The sequence below is a fragment of the Grus americana genome, chromosome 1, assembly GCF_028858705.1.
Source record: "Grus americana isolate bGruAme1 chromosome 1, bGruAme1.mat, whole genome shotgun sequence".
In the NCBI taxonomy this organism is placed as follows: Eukaryota; Metazoa; Chordata; class Aves; order Gruiformes; family Gruidae; genus Grus; species Grus americana.
In genome coordinates this window covers 123,322,463-123,343,987 of record NC_072852.1, presented here as the reverse complement: position 1 = coordinate 123,343,987, position 21,525 = coordinate 123,322,463, and the positions used below count along the sequence as shown (strand labels likewise).

The following is a 21,525-nucleotide window of genomic DNA, read 5'->3' as shown; positions in this document are numbered from 1 at the left end:
CCTCCCTCTGCTTAGAAAAATGACAGGACATGCTTTGCATCAATTTTACAGGGTGACAAGGAGGAAGGCCAGAAAAACACACTTGTGGAGCACACACATATTTCCCCCACAAGGAATGATAAATTTGAGTTAGAAATCCAAAGGCCGAGTGGAGAACGAGAGCTGTGCAGTGATTTCCATTAGAAGGCTGCGGAGGAAGGCCAAGAAAGGACAAAAGAACAAGCATCAAGTGAGAACATGAGAATAGGTTCAGCTGAAAAGTTACTTTTTAAATACTGATATCTATGTGTAAAAGTAGGCAATGGTACCTTTAGGTACCAGTCTGGGATACAGGCTATCTAATTGTTTCTATTCCCCCCGCATTTCTCGTATGTACAGGAAAGAAAGACTCCCTCAATAAGCTGCTGGAGGACTATTCTGTCCAGACTTTAACTGTAAAAAGAGTTGCTATTGGATTGTGCCCCAGACTATCAGGTCACTATCACACACAAAATCATATGAAAGCAAAAGAAATATTCTACAAGCAGCTGAGAGAAGTCTCACAATCGCTAGACCTTGTTCTCATGGGGGACTGCAACTTACCAGACGTCTGCTGGAAATACAGCAGAGAGGAAACAGTGTAGGAGGTTCCTGGAGCATGTGGAAGATAACTTCCTGACACAGCTGGTGAGTGAGACAACTAGCGAAGGTGCCCCATGGGACCTGTTGTTTGTGAACAGAGAAGGACTTGTGGGTAATGTGATGGTTGGAGGCTGTCTTGGGCACAGCGATCATGAAATAACAGAGTTTTTGATTCTCAGAGAAGTAAGGAGGGGGGTCAGCAGAACTGCTACCTTGGACTTCTGGAGGGCAGATGTTGGCCTGTTTAGGGGCCTGGTTGGCAGAGTCCCTTGGGAGGCAGTCCTGAAGGGCAGAGGAGTCCAGGAAGGCTGGGAATCCTTCAAGAAGAAAATCTGAAAGGCACAGGAGCAGGCCATCCCCATGTGCCGAAAGACGAGCCAGTGCCTGAGCTGGAAGACAGGGATGGGGAGCAGGGTGAAGCCCCCATAATCCAAGGGGAAATGGTTAGTGACCTGCTACACCCCTTAGACACGCACAAGTCTATCTGGATCCAGACTGGATCCACCCAAGGGTACTGAGGAAGCTGGTGGAAGTGCTCACCAAGCCACTTTCCATCATTTACAACAGTCATGGCTAACTGAGGAGGTCCCAGTTGACTGGAGGTTAGCCAATGTGACACCCACCTACCAGAAGGGCCAGAAGGAGGATCTGGGGAACTACAGGCCTGTCAGTCTGACCTCGGTGCCGGGGAAGGTTATGGAGCAGATCATCTTGAGTGCCATCACGTGGCACATACAGGACAACCAGGGGATCAGGCCCAGTCAGCATGGATTTACAAAAGGCGGGTCCTGCTTGACAAACCTGATCTCCTTCTATGACAAGGTGACCCACTGGGTGGATGAGGGAAAGGTTGTGGATGTCGTTTACCTGGACTTTAGTAAAGCCTTTGACACCATTTCCCACAGCATTCTCCTGGAGAAACTGGCTGCTCATGGCTTGGATGAGCATATGCTTCGCTGGGTAAAAAACTGGCTGGGTGACCAGGCCCAAAGGGTTGTGGCGAATGGAGTTAAATCCGGTTGGCGGCTGCTCACAAGTGGTGTTCCTCAGGGCTCAGTACTGGGGCCAGTTCTCTTTAGTATCTTTATGAACAATCTGGACAAGGGGATCGAGTGCACCCTCAGTCAGTTTACAGACAACACCAAGTTGGGTGGGAGTGTTGATCTGGCTCTACAAAGGGGTCTGGACAGGCTGGATTGATGGACCAAGGCCAACTGTATGAGGTTCAACCAGGCCAAGTGCCAGGTCCTGCACTTGGGTCACAACAACCCCAGGCAATGCTACAGGCTTGGGGAAGAGTGGCTGGAAAGCTGCCTGGCAGAAAAGGACCTGGGGGTGCTGGTCGACAGCCGGCTGAAATATGAGCCAGCAGTGTGCCCAGGTGGCCAATGCAGCCAACAGCATCCTGGCTTGTGTCAGAAACGGTGTGGCCAGCAGGACTAGGGAAGTGATGGTCCCCCTGTATTTGGCACTGGTGAGGCCGCACCTTGAGTCCTGTGTTCAGTTTTGGGCTTCTCACTACAAGGACATCGAGCTGCTGGAGCATGTCCAGAGAAGGGCAACAAAGCTGGTGAAGGGTCCAGAGCACAAGTCTTACGAGGAGCAGCTGAGGGAACTGGGGGTGTTTAGGGACATGGTTTAGTGGTGGGCTTGGTGGTGCTGGGTAAATGATCTTAAAGGTCTTTTCCAACCTAAGTGATTCTTTGATTCTATTCTATGATGGTGTTGACAGAAAGACTTTGAGAAACTTCTCATATGGTGCCAGCCCTTCTGTTCCCTATATTAACTGTTACAGGTAATTTCTATGAGTTCCCCAGGAATTTGAGACTATGTTACACCAGCAGTACCCAAACTTGCTGCTATGGCAAAACTCACGGCTCAACTTTGCGCTGCGATGACTTCCCTGATACATTCAGAAGTTTGTCTGCACATGCGTAACAGATCAGATCAAAATTTTGAGCCTATGTTGTGTAGCATGATGAGGAAAATGAGGAAAGCAGCAATCAGAGCAGACTGCTATTGCAAGAACTATTCATGCAGGCTATTATTATTCCCCAGCTGTATGTCAGAAGACAGGGTGGCTGGGAGTAGGCCAAATGAATTGTTCTGGTAGGTCTCAATCTCCTCCTGAGGAGAGGGTAATAGATTTTCCTGAAAAGAAATAATGAAGAAGTATAACAGGAAGCCTCTAATGATCTGCTTAAGAGATAAGACAAAACATTGCTGGGTATCTTTTTACAACTAAATATCTTTTGTAATTGTTGGACTCTGTCCTAATTAGCTTTGATATATCAGAGGACTGCTTTGTGAGCTGTTTGGTTAAAACATGTTCTGTTCTACTTCCTTTCAGATGTTCTACGGATAACATTATTAGGCTTAACTTTTTGTTCATTCACTATACTATTTCTATGGTAGTAGAACATATACACACGCTCTTGATTTGATTCAATCTCTGAATAAACTGTCCAACTTTAAAAATGAGATTTATCTCATTATATTTTAGCACTCATGCATCCACTGATTGCCTGAAAGTTGTATCTGGTTCATTGAAGCATGGGTGTATTTGAATCTGCATCTCTCTTTTTTAACACTTTTCAAATGCCCAGTATTTTACTACAAATTGTCCAACTAATTCTGTTAATTAACAAATAAATAAATAAACTAATTACTTAACTAATTCCATTTTTCAAGTTCCCTATCTTCACTAGGAAGTCCAAAATACTGATCCTATTTTCATCTTGAACGTCTGTTCTTTACGATTACTATCAAGGTCCAAGATGCTCTATCTCCTACCTTTCACAGCAATAAGTTATTTATAGCACCTGACAGTTTAGATTAAGCAAAACTTTTCTGAAGTTGGAGGATGCAGTTACACCACATATTGAGGATAAAAGTGAGAAGCAGTGCTACTTCTTGGAGTAATTAAAATAAAACCTATGGTAGAAATCATAGCTGATGATATCAAGCCAGATGATAAATGCAAAGGAATTTTGGCAGGGCCTGAACTGTAGAGCCTACTGACATCACCCAGCGTAATAAACTGGGTATTCTTTCTAGTAAGTGTATGTATCTTTGAGCAGAAGAGGATGTTACAAAGTTGAAAAGCAATGGAGTATTTTTCTAGAAAACACTTGGCACTTTGAACAGAAACTCTTCTAGTTTCCTTCTGTATTTCAAAACAACTCAGTTCTTTCTGCAGAGGAATAAGCCTCTGTGTACTCCTGGTAAAGAAATATGTTTGCTTGTGAAGAAACAACAAGTTCCATAAATTTAATTTACTAAAGAAACCATTTGCAAGCCCATGCAACTGTTTATGTCAAAAGAAGTAACAATGTTTCAGAAAAATAATCAGAAATTTCCATAAAGCAGAACTTTGTTTCTCTCTCAAATAAAAAGTTAACCAATTTCCACACATTGCAACAAATAAGCCTGTACACTTTCATTTCCTCAATATATGCTTGGTTTCATTAAATTTTAGTGAGCTAAATCTTATATATTTCTCATCAATATAAATTTGGCCAATCTGCAAAATCTGAAATACTCTCCCTGATGTAATTTTACTAGTAACATTGAAGTCATTAGCTGGTATTATTCTTCAATTTTAAATACCCATAGGCATGATTCTAATTTCGCATACAACAGTTAAGCTTCTAATACAAACAATTACATGTTCATGGTGAAAAACCTTCAGAATGTTAATGTAGAGCAGGAATCCTAGCCCATGTATTTAAGGCTGCAAAGGAAGCAGATAATAGTTAAAAGTTTAATTTTTACTCTTTAACCCTTATGGTATTCATTGTTTATTTATCATTATCGCTAAACACTTTCTGGATTGACATCTTAGCTATGATTCCTATACTTTTGAAGAAGTGTAATGGAAACATTTTACAGCTGGGCCTAAGAAGGAGGGATTAGTTCAATAGGATAATCTTTATACTTCTGAACTTAAGAAATAAGACACAAGTTTTTTCCTAAAAGCTTCTGTAAATAATGACATGATTTGTAAAACGCACTACATGGAAAAAACCTGAGGTGTATGAACAGTAATCAGATGAGAAAACCCTGTAAGAGTTTTCTTTAGAATGAAAGAAGAACGTGGGTCATTTTCCTGTATAATCTGCCAATTGTATCATTTAGTAGATGCCGTTTCCTTTTTAGTCTTGCCAACTGTGCAGAATTGCACTCCTTTTTGGCCATGCTCTATTAGGAAAGAGACGTGTACACAGGTAACACAGCATTCAAGTGTGCTATCTTGAAAAAAGTTATTCCTCTTCGTGTGTGAATCAGGGTTTTGATTCCCAGTGACAGCTGCTGCATCAATACAGGAACAGTACAAAAAGAGAGCTCATGATAAAGACCAACAGCATTTGTCCAACTCTCCCAACTTAACATCTGACTAACTGGCAACCAAATTAACAATTACTAAGAGGTAGTAATGAGTAAGGTAGTAGGTCATTTCTATGGCTCATAAGCTTTTAGAGGTTCCAGGGTTTTGTAATTTTTAACTTGGTGTTTATTCCTGTGATAGCAATCTCCAGTCAACCTCACAAGATGCAATCATTTTACTGTGTTGTGCATCAGTCAACCAGCTCCTGAGGCGCTGTTATGAACAGGCTGGACCTCCTCACAAAAGAATCTCAGGATTCTTCACAGCAGCAGCCAGCAATGATGTAAGATTTATTAACAAGACAAGTTTTAATTGAATTCAGCATGCTACCAAATAATACAACACTGTATCATCAGTTCTGGCATTTAATTTCATATTAAAATGATGTTATTCTTAAATATTTTTCAGTGTGCTACACAATATTGCATGTGAATAATTACCATAAAAGTTGTCTGGAAGTGGCTTTCACCTCCATCTGGAAGTTTGGGGATTTTTTGTTGTTGCTATGGTGCTTGGGGTTTTTTTTTGGGGGGGGTGGGGTGTGTGGGGGGGGTGGAGCTGGTTGGTTTTTTGTTGTTTTTTTTAAACTGAGGTTACTTCAGTGACTTTGCCTCAGTTTCCGGCATGGCATTGTAAACAGTTAAATCAGTATTGTTAAGGGACAGCTGGGGCAAACTGCAGCGGAGGGTCGTCAGGGTTGGTAGCAGTGACTGGGAAGGGACCTCCAGAGGCAGGGGTTGCTGTTACAGAACAATGCCACGTGGCCACATTCTGAAGCACCTGCATGTTGGTTGCACAGCTCTGTAATTTTTGACAAAGTGCTGTCATAGCCATTGGTTTGACTAAGACTGGGGAAAAAATCCAAACAAAACCCAAACCATCTGATCATTTCTGCTTTTTTGCAAGACACTGTAATTTTAACAGAATGTTCACGTTTTACCCAACTAGTGGAAAACTAGGACAGCAACGGAAAGAAGAGTTGAAGTGGCTAGTCAAGAATTCGGCCACAGAAAAGGCCTCTATTCAAGCAGGGGGCAAATCCACCCCATGCGCTTGGCTCTCTCCTCTCCTCTCCTCACCTGCTTGTTCGTGACACTCCAGCTGCTGCAGTCATCTCCATTTCTTGCACACTGCCAAACCACCCCCACGCACAGCAGTATTCGAAACCAAACCCCTCCAGCTGGGAGACAGAGATTGTAATCATCCTGCTTGTGTCTTCCCTGTATTTTTTTGCAGACCAGTGACAGTTAGCATTTACACTGAAAAATTAATAACCCTCAATAGAAATACAGTTGAAAAAATTCAGTTGATTGATAAAAGTGGCCTAACAGCAGATATGTAAGAATTGTTCTTCACTACTGATGCATATTGCATTTAATTATGTTTTCAGAGAGAACAGAAGGATAAACAGTGCTGGATGTCTCCTTTAGCATAGGCTGATGTAACAGAAACCAGGAACAACACTGAATTTGCAAGAAAACCTATTTCTTGCCCAATTTCCTGAATAAAGGAGTTGTGATAAGCATTCAAACTTTGCAAGCTGATCTGGGATTTGATCCTGCCAAGTACTGAGCAGAAAGTCTCTTCTCAGATGGCATTCTGTAACTTGCAGGTTCAGCTCCTTCACAAGGTGGTATTATTCATTTCTAATGTGCCTGCATTGAAGGAACATGTAATAAACACAAACTCAATCACTCATTTAAAAAAGTACCAATGACATGATTGGCAACAATAGCATTTAAATTTTATAATAAAACATTTGTCCTCCTTTTTGTACAGGGAACAACTATAACCTGAACAGGACCAATGCCCCAGTCATGTTTATACAGACTAACCTGGAGAAGAAATGTATCCATCTACTTTCAAAACTGTGATGTTTTTAAAATAGTGCCAGTTGCATTGATACTTCTGTGATATCTAGACAGCTACTGAGATTCTAGTAAAGTGGTAAACTTGGATGCTTACATGTAAGCATGTGAATTCAATAGGGGATGAGGATTTTTGTTTTGGTTTTGTTTGTTTTTGTTAATTGAGAGGGAGGAATATTAGGGGGACTCTCTTTTCTTTGATACTAAGAAGCCACTGGAGAAACACTGATTTTGTTGTGTGAAGATTTAAATCCACACCTGAAAGTAAAATTTTGTGTATACACTACTGGCAAAAAAAGGACTGATTTAAACATATCAAGGAAAATATTGCCCATGCTTAGTGAGCTGCCCTTTGCTGCTCCCTTTCCCAAGAGGCTACGCTCCCATTGAGACCAATGGCAATTTCCTTACTCTCACTTGGCTTTCAGTTTGGGACTAGGTATCCATGGAAAGAAAGACTATGCTTTAGCTTTTCTCACAAGAGTAAACCACGACAGGCCTCATTTACAGACCAAAAAACAAAACAACATAACACTAGAAAAGAACTGCTCACAAACTGACTTTAGTAGTACTGAGTGTATTTATACAAATACACAACTACACAACTGCAAACATTCAAACAGAAACTGAACTGTACCTTGAGAAATTTTAAGGTGGGAAATTCTCCGAGCCGTTCCTAAACTAGCAATTTCCTGTTTCACGGGTTCTCAAGTGAAATGCAGCTGATGGGTGGGGGAAGCAAGGGAAAATGTATACTTAAAGTCAGGGCTGGCTTTTGGTTTTATGAACATTGGGTTTAGGGTAGAAACTACTTGTCTTCCTTCCTCACATCCTCCTGATGTTCTCAGCTCTGTCAGAGGCCTGATCCAGCTCTTACTGACATGCAGAAGACACAGTGGAACGTGAACCACTAGAGAGCTTCCAAATAGGATCTACCTCTTGATAGCAGCAATTTTGTGGGGAAAAAAAAAAATCAAACTTCAGTTTGATGTTTTAGTATAGGACTTCTTTTATCTTCCGGTCACACATGATGAACAAGTTTACATGCTTTGGGTACAACCCTGTTCCTTATTCATTGAGTCCTATACATCAAATTGGGGGGATGCCATCTTATTTTGATAAAATTCTAAAATGTAAGAGAAGAAATAAAGTTTCATGCCTTACAGCAACAGTCTTCAAATTTAAGCATCATGTTTTATTTTATTTGAAATGCCCCGACTCACCAATTGCTCTAAGGGAAGCCTGAACTGTGTTTAGACACGGATGCAGAATTGTCATTGTCTGTGTCTAATAAGAGTATGATGGAGCTTCTTGAGCCACTGCCTTAACTTTGGACAAGACAAACCCGATGTCACAGAGCCTCTTCTGCTATTTGCAGCTTTAAAACTCTCATCTCTACACGATTCCAAGATTTAATATATACCATTACTTGTGCAAAGTACCACATTTTAAAAGTTGCTGCATAGGCAGATGTAGTAGGAAATGGATGGGAAAGACTTGGGGACTACAACCAAAATAGTTTTTCAGTTTGGTTACTGATGTTATCGTTTTAGACATCCACAAGAATGTTAACAAAAAGCAACATACACAACAGTTGAGGCTTTTAAAATACATCATTCTCAGGTACTTTCTTGAAAAGATTTGTCTATAAAGCACTAAATTAAATCCAGTAAGAGCATGTGACAATCTCTGCTTTAGGAGAAAAACAAACATGTCAGATAATAATGTATCTTGGATAATACTGCATTCCCTTCCAGGATTTACAAAAGTAAACAAGATACCCATTCATCTAATTTGCTGAGCATCATGAACAGCTCCTTTCAAATGTTTACACAAAAAACCTTAACTTAATTTCAGAGCTGTTTCAGAAATGTTATCTACGTGTTTTTACTTACAAGCCAAAAAACCAGCAGGCTACAAAGGTATTAGTCTAGCATCTTATGTTAAGTCAATAGAAACACAAAGCTGTTTTTTTTTTTCTTCACCTCCAGCATTTGCCAAATTTTATAAACTTACAGGGGAGCTATGATTGTCAATCTGAGGATGAAGATAAGTTAATATAAATACAGTATTTTTATTACCAGCTTCTCAACAGTTGTATTAAATTCCTGCTTAGTCACAAAGGCAAGAAATCGCACTTCCTTTGCACTGTGTTTGAAGAGCGGAGATAGTTGTTCATGATCATTTTCTGTCAAATGGGTGACTTCTTTGGAAGGTGCTATGTCATAAGCTGCCACATCCAGTTACTAGTGGGAGGGCGGACACTTAACCTACTTACCTTCTGAAACTATCACCATAAATGAAAGCATGCCCACATCTGGAATATACATGAATGGACACGGGCAAAACTGCTGGGGGGTGGGGGGGTGGGGGAAGGAATGGATGTAATTAAAAACAAAAATTAAAATCTACTAACAGCAGCACTGTAAAGGACCCACTTCCTGGACAAGTTTAATTTTTCATATTATTTATTTCTCCAAGTCTGCAAAAATTGTCAGTTAATATTAGAGATCAATAGAGCACAAAAAAATATGATACAGTAGTATCTCTTCTAACAGTCACTTCTACTGGTAGAACTTAAGCAAACAGGTGAGTGTGTTCATGCTAGCATGCAGAGAACGAGTCTCTCTAACACAGCAAATCTATAGAATATAAAAAAATATTTCTGAATTTCATGAAACAGCTCAAAATACAGTTAAGTTTATGTATACACATTCATGGTTTTCCATGTTTAGATTCAATTGTTGACATGTTGTTTGTTACTTTTAAATAATAATTCCTTTGAAGTTTCTATTCCTCAAGAGAAATTTTCTGATTTCTACTGACACACTGCACAGTGATAGAAATCGCTGCTTAACTGATAGCTGTGTGTACTTCTGATGACTATGAATTACCACTTAAATTCCAGATGAATTCAAGCATTAAGCCCTTCAGATACAATCCAGGTTTAAAAAAAATCAAGCTGACCAAGGGGAGAAGGCAAGATACAAAAATGACTCTATGATTTAAGCAAGACAGAATGATACTAAGTAAGGTCTACAATTAAAGCATTTAGTAATTACCAGTTTTTAACGCTTTCATAAAGAAAAAATATCTTCATGATAATAATGCATTTCCTAGATTAGCTCACTTTTACTCCCCTCACCGCTCAAAGTTAGTAAAGTATTTCTGAGACTGAAGAGGAATTTGTTCATCAACATAATGATAAAGAGTATCAGAAAGACTTTTTTCCAAACATTTTCTAGTTTCAATAATTACTTCTACACACGTATTGTTTTTTCTTATAGCTAGCAAAAGCATTTCACTTTTTTGGGCATTTTGGAGAAAAAAACCCCAAATCACCTCTTGGGTTTTAGATCAGTTTCCCCTACTTTCTTGACCACCATCCACTGTCAAAATATAACATGGATCATTGCACACCACTCATCAGAACTTTAATGAGGGTAGCAAGGGAACATGCAAATTGCAGATCATTTTATTATGACCTCCGGGACAATACAGGAGCTACTGCTAAAATACAAAAATGAAGTACTGCAGGTTTTTTTGTTCCTGATTTCAGGAACAACGTAACAGTAATTTAAGCTTTTCTGCTTTTACCTTGGAGTAAAGAGCAATAAGAAAAAAGATGCAGAAAAAAACCTGTCAATGAATATGGAACGTTAAACAAAGGGGCTACTTTCTCCCTGACTAACTTATTGTCAGGTTGTACTAGTTTTTGCTGCTGTCCCTTATATGCCCAATAGTCACATATTTCAGGCAGCTTGACTAAAATCTGGCAAGGTGGCAATAATGCAAGTGTTACATTTATATTTTGTAAGACACAAAATGGCATCCTGTGGGTTCTTTTGGTTTGCTTGCATTTCTTCTTTACTGTTTTTCAGTACATATACCTTGTCACACAAATCCAAGATTGTTGTCTTGTCGCGTTTCTCCTGGGCTACTGCAAAAGGATTTACCTTATAGTTAGAGGTCCTCTGAGCTATTGTAAGCATAATGTTGACTCCAGACCTGGAAAACACTTCCCCCCACCCGCTTTAAACAGCAGTGCCAGCAGACATCACATGCGCATCCTGAGCTGCTTCATACTCCTGTGTGACAGCATAAGGAGGTGACTGTTAACCTCACTTCCCTACCAGCTCATAGCTTGCAGCTGCAAAGAACTTCAAAATGCAGGAATGAAAGATCAATTTGAACTGACACGCCTAACTTCAAGCACCATAGTTTTTCTAGGGGCTGAAATAATTAATCTCACTGTAGGTGACTAGCAAGTATGTCTTGGACTAGAGAAGACCATGAGATTTCAATTGTATCCAGCAGGGATTGATATATTGCTCATTCAAATTTGCCACATGACTTGGAAGTCACACCAAATATGTTAATAATAATCAATAGGTTCTGTTAATTGCTATTCTTGAAAATAAGCATATATCTGAGAATGGATGTGATGAGATCAGATAGTAAGAAAATAGCAGTTGTCCATGGAAACACAGTAACCCATATAATCTTCATGGAGCAAGTCTGGCTTTTCAATACACTTGATATGACCACAGAAGTGTTGCACAGAACTTCTGCCCTTCTGGAGAGCAAGAGCTATAGAGACACAGAAAACAAAGCCAGATTTCTCCAGCAAAGAATATGGTTTTGAGAAAGTGAGCTGCCTTCTACAGGAAGAATTCGATGTCAACGGAAGCCAGGGAGAGGGGTTCCTCCACCAGGAGGATGTATATGAAAGATATATAAGGAACTTCAGTCTACAGACAACATACTGAAGTAACTATCTTTAGGAAAAAAAATATATTCTTTTTGTATGATACTATACAGAACATTCAGAGAGTTAAAAAACAAAGGGAGCTTTTTCTTGAAGTCCAAAAGCAAGCACAAAGTCGTCACGTGGGCAGCTCTACAATCTGAGTTGTGAGAAGATTAGGTATAGCTAAAATGAACCAGTGTGCTCCCACCAGGTGACCCTTTTGAGTTTAAATCCACAGCTGTCTTTTTTTAAGGAGATTTACACATTAAAACTTTTCGATGAGTCCATTTGCCTCCCCATATTTTATATATAAGCAGCCCAAAACATTTTATATTTTGAAGATCAAGTCTTTTTTGAAGGTATAATTGTGTCCAGAAAAAAATCTACTGAAGTTGCAGAGCTCCAATCTCTAATGAACTGCTACTTTGTCTTGTCCCAGATCACGACAGAGGAAAAAGGAGATCAGGCCGCGTGTGTTTGTCATTCAGGAGACCTGCACCAAGGAGCTTTGTAAGAAGCAGCATTCCTGACTAGACACTATTGTAGCAAACAAGCCTCCAGTCGGGACTTCCTATCAACAGATTTACGGTGAATGTGGTGAACGTTCGTGACCGACTACCATACTCTTGCTCATAAAAAACCCCAAAACAGTAAGATCATCAGCATCTCCAAAAAGGTCCTCCCTCAATTGACAATGGCAATCTGAGCGCTTGATTGATGGAGTTGATGGCAGTGAAAAGTAATATTGGTGTGAGAGTGAAAAGAAAAAGTAGGTCTGGAGCAGGTCAGCATTCCCATGTTCCATGCTACATGAAATTATTTTCCTGAGACTGAGTTTCTATATATGTGCTCAGGCTTGTGCTATTTGCCAATGAACCTGGATGCTTGAGATACCACAACTACCTTTGACATCAAGTGAGACGACAGCTTGAATCTCAATGTTCAAGTCGAATCCTTCTTCCATATCAACTTTTTGGAAGTAATTTCAGGAGTTGCTTTTCAGTTCAACAAGGCATCAGGTGATGTGTATTTATTTATAAGGAGAACTCTAGAATCAACTTTTGGTGTTTCTAACATTACTTTTCAAAAAGTGGCGCATCAACTTTGCATCTCACTTTCAATCTGCAGAGAATGACCAGCACACCAAATACCTACTTGGAACACAGGGTTCTTTCTGGCATAAACTACTTTGCAATTGTACACATACTAACAGCATTCAGTCTCTTAACAGATTGAGGCAAGTCTTGCAGCATGACCGGACACAGTGACACAGTTTACAGGAATACACAAAGAAACTCTGCATGGAAAATTAATGGGGGTGAAAATATACAGGAAAGGGGATCCAAAGAGTACTGTTCAGTCCAAGAGTTTTATCAGTCCACAAATTTCACACAGAAAGTAGCAAACAGTTTCTGGAGACTCAGAGATTACTCAGAATTTAAATGAAGCTAAAATCTAACAAGTTAACTGATATTTGATAGATACAGAGCAATACTGCCGTTTTCTTCTTTCTTCTTAAGAATTTAAGGACGTATTCCTCCTGAAGTCAGCTTCCAGGGCGTATCTCAGAGTGGAAGGCCAGCATCACACTTGTCTGAAGCAGTCTCTCTCCTTTCATACAGGTGATAGTGTATCAATGTTAGCTCCCAAAATTGTCATCTGACTGTTAGCAAAGGCAGGGACTGTTTGTTTCAGCATGCGTTTTCAAGCTTTTCTTGCTATTATTGAAGAAGTTGAGGTTTGAATACATCTTGAAGAGTTGAAACTGTACATAGGCCTTTATGGTACCTCTTAAGTCATCCACACAGTAGTTCAAATAACAAAAAAAAAAAAGGCAACTGGAAATTCAATTCAAGCAATACAGACAGGATGCAAGGGGGTAGGAGTGGTGTTGACACTACTAGAGGAGTGTTGTAACTTTAGGTACATGGAAGTTTCTCATTATACTTTCAGTTGAACTAAGACTCACTTACGCTTCTTATGAAGTCTCCTGAATTGCTTTGTAATTTAGAAGTTACCTTCCTTGTACTGAGATACAGTTTCATCTACTATCCTTTCCATTGACTTATACTTAGAACACTGCAAAATGGAAACATAAGACCTCAGAGTCAAGATCCTCAGAAATCATCTGTGCTGAAATACGTTATTCTTGGACCATTATCAGTCAGTAGAGTCCTCTGCCCTGAGTTAGGCACCTAAGGAAGCGCTGCTGAGAAAATTTGTGACTGAGAAGCCATGTAAAATACTGATGAAGACAGATGTTTGATCATAGCTGTTTTCACTATTAATTGACTATGGCTCATTCCCAGAACCAAAAGTAACTTGTTTTTTATGTGGACTCCAAACTCAAAAGACTTTAAACACAAATGCCTATCTCTTATACCAATACTCTAATCTAAGGCTGCTGGCTATTTTATAAAGATACGCACCCTCAGTAAACTCAGGTGCTTTTTTGTTCTAACTGCATTTGCCTCAGAAAGCACAGTTACATTACAAGATTTTTCTTCTAAGAGGAGCAAGGACACAATAATTTGAGTCTTCTTTTGCATTATTCAAGACTTTGTCTTGACCAGATCTCTAATCGGGGTGCTAGGAAGCAGAACAGGCCTCGCACGCTTCTGCCAGTGTCTCTGCACTGTGCTACAGACATCATCAGGACCAGAAAACATTTGATGATCTATTTGGAAAACGTCACTGACACATAAATGTTAGCTGTAACACCTATAGAGGCAGAAACGTGCTTCGATTTCATGACTACATGATTTGATGGTGGCAATTAAAAAAAGAGAGGATAGAACTGGCAAGCAGCAGCACTGTTATTGAACATCCCTTGCCTAGTTTGGTCTTTGACCTTATTAATCTAATTCCCAAAGGTAGTTAATAGCTTCACTGATGCTTTAGTGCACCTGGCAGTCATAAAACAGACCCCTCTCTGAGGAGAGGAAATTCAACTGGCAGAGAAAAGTCTGCCCGGTTATGGGGCTTCTGCTAGACGTTGAAGAAGTGATACAGTGGTGTTATAGAAGATTTTCAGCAAAATGGGTATGAGCAGCAAGCTGTGCCACCACACACCTGCAGAAGGCTGATCTTCTCATAAGCATCACAGCAGAGGCAAGATCTAATGATTTTCAAAAACTGCTGAGAAAACCCTACAGCTTCCTGGCCGTTTGGGCAAATTAATGGGAATGTAAAGAGAAAACAGGACCCTGGAGTTCCTGGGCCGAGGAACCATGGATGCCCAGGTAACATTCAAGCCACAAGGAAGACTGTCGGTAGGCTTGGCCTTACAGACGAGGGGAAGCAAGCAGAGCATGCAAAGCCCCTTCCCCGCAATGTCCAAAGAAATTCAGAGATTTACTCACACGTGCGACTTTCCCGGAAGCCCGACTGCGGTCCTTCCCGCCTTCCTAGGAACCAGCCCTCCTCCAACCCGCCGCTCCGCACCCCCGGGCCGCAGCCGAGCCGCTTCACGCAACGCCCGGCGGGGTCGAAGGAAGCCGGCGGCCATGCCCAGCCCCGGCGGCCTCCCCGCCCCGCCCTCACGCCTGCGGGCCGCCGCGGCCTCGCGAGATCTCTCTCGCGCGGCGCCCGCCCCGCGCTCCTCCGCCGCGCGGCGCCCGCCCCGCCCCCCGCCACGTGACGGCCACGGGGCTCGCGCTGGCGGGCGCCGCTCCACCTGTCACTGGCTCTCGGGGAGGGGCGGTGTTCCCTCGGGCGTCCCCCTCCTCCTTCCCCATCCGCAGCACGCCTCGAGCCCCGCCACGCGCTCGTCCGTTGGCGGGGCGGCCCGCGGGGGCGGGCTAACAGCCGCTCCCCCGTGGCTGGCAGGAAAGTCCCTGCCCCGCTGCGAGCGGGCGGCGAAAGCCGCAAACTGGACACTGGGCGCCTCTACGCCTCCGCTTCCCAGGGCGGGTGAAGCCAGCTGCCGCGCCACGGGGGCTACCCTCGCTTCTGCCGCTGCCGCCGCCCTTCCGCACGGGCGTTACCCGCCACCCAACCACCCCCTCGAGCGGCGGCTTCTCCTTCTCGAGGCCCAAGCGCCCGGAGCCCGAGCCGGCACCATGCCTGCTCCCCGCGTGAGGAAGCCGTTATCCAGTTGTGCCAAGAGCGCCACGCCCCGCGCCCAAGCCAAGGCAAAGCAGGGCGGGCGAGCGCGGCCTTCCCCAGTCGGTGCGGTGTGGTGCAGTACAGTATGGCCCCCCCTCGAGCCGTTAGCGAGGCCCGCTTTCTCAGCGCTGTCCACTCCCCCAGCCCGGAGCCCCCGTTACGCAACTCCGCCCGTGAGCGGAGCGGAGCGGAGCGGAGCGGAGCGGAGCGGAGCGGAGCGCTGCCTGCCTGCCTGCCTGCCCGCCCGCCCCCCTCCTCCTCCTCCTCCTCCTCCTCCTCCTCCTCCTCCTCCTCCTCCTCCTCCTCCTCCCCCCACCCCCGAGAACCGCCGCTCCCGAAAACTCCCCCCTCTCCCGCCTTCGCGTCCTCCGGTTTTTAAAGGCGCACGCCAAACCTGCTGGCGCTGGGTAATCGAAAAAGCTCCTCTGACTGACGGCCCTTCCGACCTCTCAGAAGCCGCAAATCCCTGAAACCCCGCCCCCTCCCTTAGACGACGACCAATGGAATGAGGCCGCCGAGGGAGGCGGGCGCCGAAGGCCAACCAAGCCGAAGCGCAGCGGTAGAAGAGCGCTATGACTGACGTAAGTCAACAAAGGTCACGTGCGGCCCCGCGGAGGCGGCGATTGGCTGCGTGGGCCCGGGCGGGCGGGGAGGGGGGGTCACGGTGGCGGCGTGGGGTTCGCTGTGTGACACAATTACAACAACTTTGGGCAGCTGCTGGGGAAGTTTGTACAGGCAGCAAACACACCCCGCGCGGCAGGGCGGGCGGGGCCCCTGTCACCCCGGCTCCGCGCACCCCTCGCCGCCGGGGCGAGCGGCGCCGCGGCGATGTAAACACCGCTCCGCCGCCATCCGCCGCCGCAGCAGCAGCCGCCTCCTCCTCCTCCTCCTCCCCCCCCTCCTCCCCCGAGTCTCCAGCGCTGGGGCTCCCTCCCTCCCCCCTCCCTCCTCCTCCGAGCAGCGGGGCTTCCCCCCGCCTCCCTCCCTCTCCCCTCCCTCCCTCCCTCCCCCTCCCTGCCGGCTGTTGTTGTTGTAATAAAAGTTGTGGTGTGTGTGTGTGTCGGGCACCCCGCCCCGCCCGGCGCTGGGGGGTGTTGGGGGCGCGCGGGGGGGGGGTTGCGATCGTGAGTTAATTACGCTGCGTTTCCATGAAATCGTGCGGAGTGTCGCTCGCCGCTGCCGCCGCCTCTACTGCTCCTTTCGGTGATGAGGAAAAGAAAATGGCGGCGGGGAAAGCGAGCGGCCAGAGCGAGGAGGACTTCGCCAGCTTGACAGCCGAGGAGAGAGAAGCCCTATCCGGCCTCGACAGGTACCTGCTCCCCACTCCGCCCCGGCCGCCTCCGTGTCCCGGCTCGGCCCGCGCTCCCTCCGTGTCCCCCCCCTCCCCTGCCCGCGGCTCCCCGCTCGGGAGTGCGTGTGTGCCCGTGTGCGGGCTCCCGGCCCCCGCCGCGCTCTGCCCTTGCCCGCCGGGAGCGAGCCTGCCTTGCCTGCCCGTGCGGGGGGCTGACTCTCGCTAACGCTTGTGCCTCTCTCCCCTCCCTCCCGCCCGCTCCCCTTCTGCAGCCGACTCTTCGGATTTCTGAGGCTTCATGAAGATGGCGCCAGAACGAAGGCCTTGCTGTTAAAGGTAAGCGCGAGGGTGGATGTGGAGCGGGGCTGGAGGGGGAAGGGGGGGGAGGGGAAGGAGCCGGCCCGGCCCAGCCGCCCCCTCCCTCCGGTCCCCCGGGTCCACACGGTGAGTGTGTGCGTGCGAGTGTGCATCTGGGTGCGTGTGTGTGTCTGTGTGTGCGTGCGTGTGGGGCACCGCCACATCCGCGGGTGCACGTCCCTGCAGGCGGCAGGGCGCTCCGCCTCGCCCCCCGCCGCGGTCTCCCCACGCGTTGCTGCCGCCTTTGCCCCTTCTCCCTCACCCCCCCCCATCCCCCTCCCCCCGCGTAGTCAGCGCGGGCCCCCCCCCGCGCGGGAGGGGGCCGAGCGGGGCCGGGTGTGGGACGAAGGGAGCGCGGCCGTGCGGGCTCCGCTCCGGACACTTTGAAGGGGGTCCGTTCGGCCCCGGGACGGGAAAGTGCCCGCGCGCCGGGGCCGGAGCCCGGGGCCGGGAGCAAACGCCAAGCGGCGGGGCGGGGGAGGGGGCGCGGGAGGGAGGGGGAGGAGGAGGAGGAGGCGGCCGGGGGGGGGGGGGGAGGAGGGCGCGCGCGAGGCGCTGCTGACGTTGGCCTCTCCCCGGACCCTCCCTCGTGATTTTCGCCCCGCGCGGCGGGGGCCGGCGGCTGCGCGCGCCCTGCCTGGGCGGCGGGTGCGCCTCGCGGCGCGGCGGGGGGAGGAAGATGACCCGGAGTCAGAGGGAGCGGGGGGCCCGGGGCGGGCCGCGGCGGGGCGGGCGCGGCGCTGAGCGGCTCCCGGAGCCCTTCGCCGAGTGACTTGTTTACTCTGCGGGCCCGGCTGCCTCCAGCGTGCCAGGTCCTCGCCGAGAGCCGTGTCCCGCCCGTCGGGCCCCCCGCCGCCGGGCCGCTTGACAGGGAGCGGGACGGCCCGCAGGTTGCTGGAGCCTGCCCGGCCTTTTGAGAGAGATGTTTGTTTCTGTGAAAAGTTGTTGGCCCTGTCATTTAGTTAAGTAATGGCTGCTCCTGTCGGCCCAAGATGGCCGGACAGGGAGGAGAAAGAGAAGGGGCGGGGGGGGGGGGGGGGGGGAGGTAAACACGAAACAAATACCGGGAACGAATATGCACGTCGCCTGGAGCCTGAAGCCCCCGGTGAACGTTGAGGGAAACTCTTCCTGCGCATTGCAAGTTCTTTCTGGGTGCTTTCCTGCTGCAGGCAGGGCGTTTGCAGCACCGGCGTCCTCCTTATCAACCTGTAGCACATTCTGCTGCCCATCCGTAAGCTGTTGACAAAGGCTGTGCAGGCTGTGTCTGCCAGCCGTATTTAAAGACTAAACGCGAAGAAAACATTTGTGTAACAATACGTCGAACTGTTTTTAAAATATCACGCGGTTGAAGCAGGGGACTCTGTTCTTCTGGTTCCTGCTTTCAGACTTGTTCCTGTCAGAAGCGTCGCATTTGACACTTTGTTCATCCTATTGTTGTGCCCGTGCTGTACGCTGATATTTTCATGTGAAGAATTTTTTTTTTTCTGTTGCTGGTCTTGGTTGATCTGAAGACCTGACTATAAAGTGTGTTGAATTCAGCAGCCTAGGCCCTCACTTGTGTTTGGATGTTTATTTCTGGCATGATTGGAAAAGCTCAATGTCAGGACGTGGGGGGGAGGGGGGAGGGATGGAAGGAAAAACAAGTACACTTTTCTTTGTGCTTATATTTTTAAAAATCTTGTGGTTTCCTTTGGATTTTCAGAGTTATTTATAAAAGTACTTCATCCGATAAATCAAAAAGGTAGGGGAGTGATATGTCAGACCAGTTAAATAATGTATGTTAACTGTTAGTGGACCAGAATTAACGTCTGCTCTGTGAATGCTGTTGACGCTATCAGAAATATTAGAATCATATATGGGATAGAGCTTAAGGATGCCAGATAGAAAATAAAAGCATCATATGTAGTTAGATCATCTGTCGCATAACATCACTACGTTAGGTTTTATTTTATGTACTGTAAAAATAAGTAATGCAGGCAGCAATTTAGTGTATTAGTTGAGTTTTGACTCCTTTCTTGCATATAATGCATTTTCTTTTTTATGCCAGTTGATTAAAGTTTTGGTATATAGTCTGAGACAAATGAAGTTGTGGGGTGTTTTGATAGTTTTGAAGTATATTTCTAGAAATATCGTTGTATGTTCTCCTATCAATGTATGAATCCATGCAGTGAATACTAAAAAAAAAAATAAAATCCAACAACAAAATATATTTTACTATTTCACCTCAGTTTTCTGATAGTGTTTTGGATGTTTATGAATTGCACGCTAACTCACAAAGCACGTTCTTTGTAAAACTTGTCTTAGAGAAAAGTAGATTGTTAAGGAAGTAGAAAGATTAAGATTAAAATGTTCAGTGCAGAGATGTTTGAGAGGAATTTCTTGGCTTGAACCAGCTTCAGTTTTGTTTGTGCTTTTTACTTTCAGGGAATGTGCACGTGTTTCAATTACTGTTATCCATAAGTAAGAAGTTGTTATTTTTAAGATGTTTGTTACTTAATTCCTTTTCTGTGTGTGTGAAGCTGCATACAGTCTATACCGTACAGGAAGGTTTAGAGTAATTAATCTAGCAAATCACTTTAATTTTATGTAACACTTAATTTTTATTGTAGAAAGTGTGGCCATATGTATGTGCATTTAATTAATAGGTTTTACAGTAATAGTAACAAAATCTTCCCTTTTGTGTATGGAGCAACAACAGCTAACAAAGACCCTAGACTCCATAATTATGAAATCCTAACTGACTGATTTCAGAATCTACAAGCCAGCGCATTATAAAGTAACATGAGATTTATGTGCAAGTATAGCAGGTAAGGAAAGCCATTGAGTTGTGTTTCCAGAGGAATCCTTCACAAAGGCAAAAATTTATTGGCCCTCCCCTTGATGTGAGAATTGTACACCCACTATTGCACCTTTTAAAAAAGGCAGGCTGTAGCAGTGTCTCTTCTGTTGAGTGCCTGACAGTGTTCCGTGGTTACCTGTGGTTAAGGTGGTAGGACACTGACTCGGGGGGGAAGGTGAGGTCCTGGGTTGGAAGCGTTGAGGGAACCGCTCTGTTATCCGCATGGGTACTTATGCAGCAGCAGGATTCTGTTGTGGGCTTAAATTTGGTGCCTCTATACAAGGAGGTACTACTATTGTTTTTACTGAGGCTCACTCATCGGGAGGCAGTGTGTTGGCTTAAGCCACTTGCAGGCCGACCTGCAGATTTCATGAAGCCTTTGCAGTGGGAACTCTGGTTTAATGAAGCCACACCCTGACAGAGCTTAATAAGAAGAAATCTGGGATGTCTTTCAGGGATGGAGGAAGCTTCGTGTTTGGAGCTTTAACATGGTTGTGGGTTTTATTCATGCTCCAGGTCTGGACTCCCCCTTTTTTGGTAGCTTTTGCTTTGTAGGATGTATGGGTGTAGTATTGTGAACTAAACTGAGTCCTGCTGCTGGGCGTAGCAAATCAAAAGAGCAGATAAGACATCAGATCTATACGATTTTATGAATTATTGAAGATATAGACTAAAGGTCAGGAATATTGTATTGTTGCTCCATGTATTGGATGTGTGATAAGCCAGAAGAAATCAAACTTTCCTGTAATGGTGTACATGTTGTTAGTATGCATGACAGAGGAATAGAATTTTCTGTTGTCAAAAATTTTGTTTATTTTGCAGAAAAGGAGCTTGGGAATCATAGTTTGCAGCTAGTGTGTGGTTTTGAGGGAGAGGAGAGTGAAAATGAAAGAGAGGTCACCTTTCAAACTGGTTGAAATGCTGAAAATCCAATGTAGCCAGTCTTGTATAGGAAAAAGTGCTCACTATCATGCTTCTGTAGTTGACAAGAACATTCATGTGAAGGAGCAAAAAACCCCAAACCAAAACCAAGAACCCTGCTGTTATCTTGATGTCTTTTTCTCCCAGGAAGATGTTTCAGGAGGTGAAGCTTAAAGATTACTTGGGGCGGGGGGGGGAGGGGGAGAACATCCATTGTATTGGAAGTGAATTGCAAAGCATTTCCTTTTTCTTTCTTTCTTTCTTCCTTCCTTCTTTTTTCTTTTCTTTTTTTATTGATACTTCCAGTGTTTAGCCAAAGTTGACTTACTTTCAGTGATAAACCTTGGTTTCATAAGCTATAATTATTTGGCTTCTCTACAGATT

The 21,525-nt window shown here is 45.2% G+C and overlaps 2 protein-coding genes across 15 annotated transcripts in view; one reads left to right on the top strand and one right to left on the bottom strand.

Moving 5' to 3' along the window:
- Positions 1-517: 517 nt before the first annotated feature.
- LOC129204049 (eukaryotic translation initiation factor 3 subunit A-like) lies at positions 518-16,585 on the bottom strand. The gene is made up of 5 exons (XM_054819327.1): positions 16,515-16,585; positions 15,613-15,691; positions 14,989-15,514; positions 703-1,010; positions 518-592 (listed from the first exon to the last, which is right to left on the bottom strand). The coding sequence occupies exons 1-5, from the start codon at positions 16,583-16,585 to the stop codon at positions 518-520; spliced, it is 1,059 nt and encodes a 352-aa protein (XP_054675302.1).
- KDM6A (lysine demethylase 6A) overlaps positions 16,418-21,525 on the top strand; it is a 159,301-nt gene continuing 154,193 nt past the window's right edge. For 7 of the 14 annotated variants that reach the window (XM_054816415.1, XM_054816408.1, XM_054816375.1 and 4 more), the window contains exons 1-2: positions 16,419-17,042; positions 17,297-17,360. In XM_054816415.1, coding sequence (XP_054672390.1) covers positions 16,882-17,042; positions 17,297-17,360 — 225 coding nt within the window. In that variant the 5' untranslated portion in view covers positions 16,419-16,881. Of the gene's footprint in view, positions 17,043-17,296; positions 17,361-21,525 lie in introns of all 14 variants that reach the window. The other 7 variants (XR_008575835.1, XM_054816351.1, XM_054816392.1 and 4 more) reach the window with 3 other exon arrangements.

Bases quoted from the DNA above. Each gene is read 5' to 3' on its own strand.
- LOC129204049 (XM_054819327.1), bottom strand. From the start codon at position 16,585: ATGGCGGCGGAGCGGTGTTTACATCGCCGCGGCGCCGCTCGCCCCGGC. The intron at 15,692-16,514 runs GTGACAGGGGCC...CGCGGGGAGCAG, and splicing joins GAGGGGTGCGCGGAGCCGGG to GCATGGTGCCGGCTCGGGCT. The intron at 593-702 runs GTCCCATGGGGC...CTGTATTTCCAG, and splicing joins TCTCTGTTCACAAACAACAG to CAGACGTCTGGTAAGTTGCA.